Source organism: Dama dama, chromosome 15, assembly GCF_033118175.1.
Source record: "Dama dama isolate Ldn47 chromosome 15, ASM3311817v1, whole genome shotgun sequence".
In the NCBI taxonomy this organism is placed as follows: Eukaryota; Metazoa; Chordata; class Mammalia; order Artiodactyla; family Cervidae; genus Dama; species Dama dama.
In genome coordinates this window covers 61088946-61096612 of record NC_083695.1, presented here as the reverse complement: position 1 = coordinate 61096612, position 7667 = coordinate 61088946, and the positions used below count along the sequence as shown (strand labels likewise).

The window sequence follows — 7667 nt, the reverse complement described above, 5'->3', positions numbered from 1 at the left end:
TGGGCAGAGTCCAATGTCAGCGTGCAGCATCGTGGAGACTGGGGAGCACTGGGGAACATCTCAGAGCATTACCCCAGAAGCCAGGTCAAGGGGATGGTTAGCATGGCACAGCTGTGAGAGGTATGGGGGTGTGAGAGTAGACGCAGCACTTGGGAGCCGCGAGCACCAGGTCACCAGGTCATTAGGGCAGGAGAGAGGTCTTCCAGCATCAGCATAGGGGTTCAGTGTCTCTCTGAGGACATGCATCAGATTCCACAGGTCCCACCTCATTTGACTCAGAGCTTCGGGGGAATGATCACCAAGGACTGCTGAATGCCTCTGAAAAAAGCTGTCAGGATGTCCCATCTCCCTAGATTGGAGTTCATCTGTATTTCAAAGTAAAATAAGAATCTGAGCAATTGAAGTGATACAGAATCAAGTCTCAGGCTCTAGTTGTCTCAGGTTTTCCTTATGTGGTCCTAACATTTCCTTTCTTCTTGCTTACCCTCTTCTGTCCTTCAGAGCAGGTCTGAATCTGCATTTACTATAGCAGTCCTTTCACCGTTGGAAGGAAGGTGGGGCCCCCACAACCTCTCTATAAACATTCCTGGTTCCTCACACAGTGCTTTTGTGAGGTGGCTTCTAGGCCTGGTGAGGGTCATCTGAACACGGACTAGTATGCCTACATATGTTGAAAAGCATAGGCCCCACTCCCAGAAAACAGAGCCATTTTTCAGGGATGGTGAAAGCAACATAAGCAGTACATGGACAAGGCTCGAAACTAGAGCTGGCTGACCTCAGATTCACAGCGGATGGTGGCTGCTTCTGAAACTAAAAGATGGTCCGGATCAAAGATCAACCCAGCCAGGGTGACCCTCCCGGAGGGGCCTGACAGCCACGACCAGACCTGAGACTGAGGCTAAGCCACGGGGGATTGTGGCCTCTTGCTGTCTGGGGTAAAAGCAGGCCCTGGGCCAGAGTCTGTGGACCCTGGATTTCATGGACACTGGTGGGGAAACCACTGGGTGCTGAGCTTGGCATAGCAGGGAGAAGCCCGCCCCCTTGTGGACCTCTGGTGGGTGGCAGGATGCAAAAAGCACCCTGAAAGCTCCAAGAAGATGAGGGTTCTGGGAGGAGCAGCCACTTCCCGTCTCTGCTCCCATTTCCCCAGTTGCCTGAATCTGGACTGTCCCAGGACAGAGAGTGGTGGTGGGGGACACAAGGGGAAGTTAGGAGGTGGACACTCCTGGACCTAGCCGTCTGTAAGAGAAAGAGAGAAATCAGACAGGTGTTATTAGATGTTGGGAGAAAAAGAAAGAAGGAAAAGGCAGCAGGAGGTCCTTCCTGGTTCTGCCACTTCCTGGGTGGCCCTGGGCAAGTTACAGTGCCTCTCTGGGCCTTCTGGGGCTACACTGGTGAAGGCTACAATCCCGATGGATGTCCTGCTTTATGGACTAAACTGGAAGTCTTCACATGCCAGTCCTGACAGTAATCTGTCCTTGGTAGCACCATACCCCTGACTGAAGAATGAATGGGAGGATGCCAGGGCAGGAGGTACATGAGGAAGGGGAAACAGAGGGCCAGTTGACAGGTTCACCCAAGGCCCAGGAGGACACAGCACTGTGCCAGGCCCCTGGGAGCCCCAAAGAGTCCTTTCTTACAGTGGTCTCCCCGCCTCCCCAACTTCGGCCAAGTCTACAACAGTGACCTCCTCCTCCTGAGACGCTTCTCCACTGGGTGACACATGGACGCTGATCCATAGGAGCCTGGGCTGTAAAACACACCTGCCCAGATCACATGACCCAGGCCCATCTAAAGCCATACGGCAGCCCACAAACATTGATCCTGCCTCACACTCACACACATGGAAACCACCTTTACTCAGCACTAAGCGCATTATCAAAGATTGTGTTTTTAACGTATTTTCGAGATAAATACGTTAAATACGTTTTTTAACGTATTTTCTGTACTACTCTGTAATCGATGAGTATAATTAGACTAATTGCTCTGGGAAATGCAAGCCAGAAGCACTTTCCTCCAAGCTCTCAGGATAAAAAATAAAGGCAGTTTTTAAAAATTAAATTATATGATAAAATGGCTCAAATTTCTTTCTGCACTATGCTCATAGAGACACACGGTCATGCAGTCACCTAAGACGGTGTTTTGAAACACTGACTGTCCTCTGGCAAAAAGAGAAGTATTAAAACACTTAAAAAATGACCTTGGATATCGGAAATAATGTCCTCAGGCTAGTGTGTTCCTAACTGGAATGATCCAGGGTGAATGTTATGGGGGGAAGGGTCAGCTTTGCACACCAAGGGACACTAAAGCTTTGACTAGAAAAAAAAAAAAACAACAACAAAACTGTAACTTCTCATTAAAAAAACAAAAAGGCATTATAAGGTTATTATAAGGTATTATAAATTATTCTGTAAATACCCCTTAAAATATCAGAGGATTCCAACTGAAGTTACAATCCAAGTTTCACCTAAAAAACTAAAGTCAGGTAAAACATGTAACTCTTATTGTATGTAGTCAGAATTCTTTTCAAACACCTATTTAGACCACCCAGTTTTTCTGCAGTGTTGCCAGATTCTAAAATTGTAATGAAAATTTTAAAGTCCAAAACCTACAAGCCATCAGAGGTTCAGTAAGCAGATTGTGCCATTTCAAAACTGAAAATGTGCTTGCATAAGCAAGTCACCGGGCTAACCTTTCTGGATTGAGAGTCTGGCCTTCAGTTCAGAACATGGCTATGCCAGGGTCAGAAATGTGACAAAATTGCGCTTTCGCGGAGGTTAGCCAAGGTTCACAGGGTCATGACTGGGCCATTTTATCAGTCATGTCAGGCTCACACCCTATTGCCTGGCATAGATAAAAACTTTATCTGTCAGTTTGCTAAATCTACTCTTCCTGCCTTATTTTCAATAAAGAAAACCTGGATTCGCTTATCTAACCAAAGATTGGCCTTTTCCAATACTGTTTTCATATGCAACTTCAGAGTAAAGGAAACAGGCTAGTGATTTGGGGTCTTAGTCAATAACTTTGTCTTACCTGAAACTTTAATTTCAGAAAACAGTTCTGGCACTATGTAATACCACATATTTATTATGTGTATTAAATGTACTGATTATGGTTGAAGGTGTTGTATCAGAAGAGGATCAACTCAAAGTGTTCTCTTTTCAAATTTAACTTTCTCTAAAGTAAAGCAAACCCCTTTTCATTTTTTAAATTAACTTTGATAGCTTTTCCAAATACAGAATATAAACTATCATGGAAAAATTTACTAAATTACCTTTGGACTAACTCACACACACATATAATATACATTTTCTATTAACTATTAAGAGAAAAAAACAGGTAAGGTTTCTTCTTCCCTGAAAATAGATAGGCACAGATGACAAAGTCATGCCTGTAGACATTAGAAATCTAGTTAAATATATGAATATAACACCAGTGAGTTTTTTCTCACAGGAATATTAAATGCAAGACGAGCACCTTCAGATTTTATTTTATTTGGAAACTATCCAAATTCATTATTTTAATATTTAAAGACTGTAGTACTGTAGAAGAGACACATAAATATTATAATATACATTTAGAAATTAAATATAATCAAATCAACATGACACTAGGTAAAAATGCCTCTGTACACTTCAAATAAGTCTGAGGTCTGGGCTTTCCAGCCCATCAGATTTCCCCCTGGAAACGGGTGAACCTGGCCGGGAGATCGTCCACAGGATACACAGTGGGACTCGTTTTCATTGTAGGAGGTCCATTTAGAAGCTGCCAGTCACAATGCCTGGCCAGCTCCACTGTAAATATTTTGAGAAGAATTTTTGCAAACTCTTTGCCTACACAGCTCCTAAGGCCTCCTCCAAATGGAATGAAGCTGAACCTGGATGCATCCTCTGGGTGAGGCAGCAGAAAGCGGTCAGGATTGAATTCTTCCTTGTTGGTGAAGATATCAGCGACATCATGAGTATCGCAGATACTGTAGATTACATTCCAGCCTTTGGGAATCTGGTATCCCTGCAAAAGATTATGATGTCCAAAGGGCTGACAAACTCAAATTCAGCTGTCAACAGGGAAGGAAAAAAATCTAACACATATATCCTTGGAGGAGTTATGAGTTGAAAGAAAAGGAAGAAAGAGAGGTGGAGAGAGAAAAAAACAGACATTCAGGGGCAGGGCAATGTTATCAAAAGAAATTTAAGTCAAAGCACAGGAAACAAAGGGAAGTTTAAAACTACTGCACAAAAGGTAGGTGAGAGAGAACTTTTAACTTACATTTAATTCAAAAGTCTTAAGGGCAACCCGAAACCCTCCTGGAACTGGGGGGTTCAGTCGAAGGGTCTCTTTAATAACACACCCAATGTACTTAAGCTGTTCCAAAATTTCCACGTCCAACTTGTTGTCTTGATTGCCTTTGCAAAGTAAACCCTATCAAAACAGTCACACAGAGTGAAGGGTTATTCTGCGCTCCAATAAAATCAGTCCAGCAGACGTAAACAGGGCTTAAGTGGCGGCTGGACCCAAAGAGCTTCGTGATCCCAGAGGGTGAGGGGGAATCAAGGAGCAGCTAGTGACCATTTGCCTCCACCCCTGGACCCAAACCATTGTTTACAATTCCAAGATAATGCAGCTCACCAGTTAGAACCGCCAAGTTTCTCCCCCTCCCCCAGTCCCCACCAAGGCTGCTGGCTGCCACCGCAGCCCCCTAGGGGTTCCCTATTCATGCCCTTGAACACACAGGTCCAAGAAAGTCTGAAAATCTCCAAGGATCCACCAAAAGTGGAGAAGAAACACAAGGTTGAACCCTGCTGGAGTGGGATCACAGCCCAAGATTCCCTCCTTCTTATTCACACAGCTAATTCTCTTTCCCATCATCCAACCCACCCACCCTTGGCCCTGTACTTCCCAGATACTCAAGGCAGGCAGCACACTTAACTATTGGGAACTTGGCTAGAGAGCTGCTGAGGTTTTTAAGCTAATAGCCACCACCACCCTCTCCCCAACTCATGCGAACACCCCACCCCCACCGCCAGATCCCCTACCTTATTCTTCAGCTCCTCTCGAACTTTCTGGAGAACATGTGGGTAGAGCCCCAAGTAAGTGATCAGAGACGTAGCTGCACTGGCTGTGGTTTCATGCCCTCCAAAGAGGAGTTCTGTTGAAGATTGCTTTAATGCCTACAAGTGGATTAAGACCAACGTTTTGACAAGTCTGCATGCAATTTTACGGAGCAACCACTCAGAATAGAACTGAGGATTCAGGAGGGAAGATGAGAAGGGCTGAAAGTCGGCTGACAGAAAATCCATTTAAACAAAATGCTAAAAAAATAAAATAAAATAAACAAAATGCTAAGGCCCTTTAGTTTAGCTAGAGCACGGAAATCCTGTAAGTTCCCACTCTCCTTGGAACTCGTAAAGCGTCAGCTGTATTAAAGTCATCCAACATTACTCACATCTTGCAAATTCCAGCTTTCCCTTTAAAATCTGAAAGGGATGGGCGACAAGGCCTCTCCCCAGAGCTCTGCAGACCCGGTATCTCAACCTCTGGGTCCAGTCCCTGGGGTCTGGGAGGGCTTCTCACTTTGGAGACCCTCGGACCTGCTTTTGGGAAGCCAGGGGATCAAACTTCGCCGTGCCGCTCCTGAAGCTGCGGCTCACCTGCATGTCCAGCTTCTCTCCTCTCTCCCACGAGTGCTCGATCAACAGCTGCAGGGCATCTTTGCAGCCCCCGCCCGCCTCCGCCGCCCGCAGCCTGCGGATCTTGGCGCGAATGTTCTCCTCGATGCGCGCGTGGATGAGGTCGCGCGCCTTCAGGCCCTGAGCGCAGAGAGCGCACCGCGGTGAGCAGAAGTCCGGATCCCGTGACCCCGGAGCCCTAGCTCCGAACCCTACAAGGCGCCCTTACCCGGTACAGTCCGCTGAAGGGCACGTCTATGGGCAACGAGAAGAGATTGCGGGTCATTTCCTCGAAGGCCTCTACCAGCTGCTGCTCGTCTTCCCCGCCGCTCGCCACTCGGGACTCGCAGCCCAGCAGGATGCGCATGGCGATGCGGAACATAAGGCGCTTCACCTGGGGATAGACCAGGAGGCCGCGCTCGCCGCAGCTCAGCCACTGCTCCAAGTAGTTGCCCACTTCCTCGGCGATCACTGGCACGTAGCACTGAAGCGCCTCGCGGCTGAAGGCCTGCATAATCACCTGAACTCCGAGGAGGGAAGAGTGTTAAAGCCGGGCTCCACCCGCCCCTCTTGCCTTCCAGGGTCTCCTTCCAGACATCTACAACCCCACCAGACCCAAAGCACTTCCTGGCTGGGAAAGTTACACTGGGTTTGAGAGGGTCCCAGCCGATGCCTCGTGCAGCTGGCTCCCGCCCAGCACCTATCTGCCCGAACCCCTTACTCGAATCGGGTCCCACTTCCTGTCCAGGCGCCGCCACCCCTCCCTCACCTTCTTGCGTTGCTTGTGCGAGGAGTCGTGCAGGTTAGAGAGGCACCCAGAACCCAGGATGGTGCGCACTGACGCGGGCCAGTGGACCGACACCAGCCGGTGCTCTCCGAGCAAAATGCGCCGCACGTTGTCCGCTCCCATCACCCGCACCGTGGGCCGCCCGAACAGATGCGTCTTGTAGATGAAGCCGTATTTCCTACGCTTCATCTGCAGGAACTTCCTTCGCTGCGAGAGGAAAGCGGAGGAGAGAGGCGGGCGTGAGGGGGCGCCGGGGAGCGCTGAGTCTCCCTCCGGTCCTGATCCTAGCCCCAGTCACCTCCCTCCCGGGGGGCGCTTCAGTGGAAGTCTGGAGCCGAGTCGGGCTCGGGAGAATCGTCCAATCCCGCCCCAAGCTCCTTTACCTGTAGCACCATCTGCAGTGTTTCCCCAAAGAAGGGGAAGCCCATCGTTCCGGGAGGCAAAGGGAGGGCAGAGCTGCGGTCCCGGCTGCTCACGCAGTACAAGTCCCAGAGCTTGATCGCGGCCAGGAAGAGCAGCAGCGGTAGCACGAAGGTGCAGAGCGCGCTGGCCAGCAGTGCCGGGAGCCCCATGGCGCGCCGCGACCTCCCGCGCCACCTGCCGCCACCCTCAGCGCTCTGAATCCCGCCGCGCGCCCGCTTTATAGGCGGCCCAGGTTGCTGCCCACGTTACCTTAGACAAATTAGTTCACCCAAAGTTCATCTTTAATTGCGGATTGGGCCCCTGGCTCCTCCCCCCGCGAGGCGCTGCCCAAATCTTTAACCGTTTGTTCCGCGCCGAGGCAGAGGCGGCGCAGTGGCGGCTTCTCTCGGAGCGCGCCTCCTGGGGCGCCCGGCTAGGAGCAGCCTGCTGCCCCCATTCAAAGTGTGCGGGGCTCCTGGACGGCGGCAGGGACTCCGGCGAGCGGAAACTCCACGCCCCGGGCTCCTCGGCGGTCTCTTCGGAATCCCTCCCGCCGGGTCCGACGGGCGGTCCCAGCCCAGAGCTGCCTGCACCCGCTTTCTGTTTTACAGGGCCCCCTTCCACCTGCAGAGGAAGTAAAGGGAGTGCGTTCAGGGATCTTCAGCTGCCTTGTCCCGCAGGTGGGGAAACTGAGGTCCAGAACGCAGAGCAAAACGCAGGCCTCCCGACTCTTCCAGAGACCCCACAGAAGAGTCCAGGGCCAGGACCCAAGTGAGAGTTGCGGGGAGTCACGACCAGCTGACCACTAA

General features: G+C 50.2%; 1 protein-coding gene across 1 annotated transcript; it reads right to left on the bottom strand.

Annotated features, from left to right (window-relative positions):
* Positions 1 to 3540: 3540 nt before the first annotated feature.
* On the bottom strand, positions 3541 to 7198 carry LOC133070712 (cytochrome P450 26A1). Its single transcript, XM_061163102.1, has 7 exons — positions 6840 to 7198; positions 6439 to 6663; positions 5899 to 6189; positions 5652 to 5810; positions 5037 to 5171; positions 4270 to 4422; positions 3541 to 4011 (listed from the first exon to the last, which is right to left on the bottom strand). Exons 1-7 carry the CDS (start codon positions 7026 to 7028, stop codon positions 3670 to 3672), a joined length of 1494 nt encoding a protein of 497 aa, XP_061019085.1. The 5' UTR covers positions 7029 to 7198; the 3' UTR covers positions 3541 to 3669.
* Between the last annotated feature and the right edge of the window lie 469 nt (positions 7199 to 7667).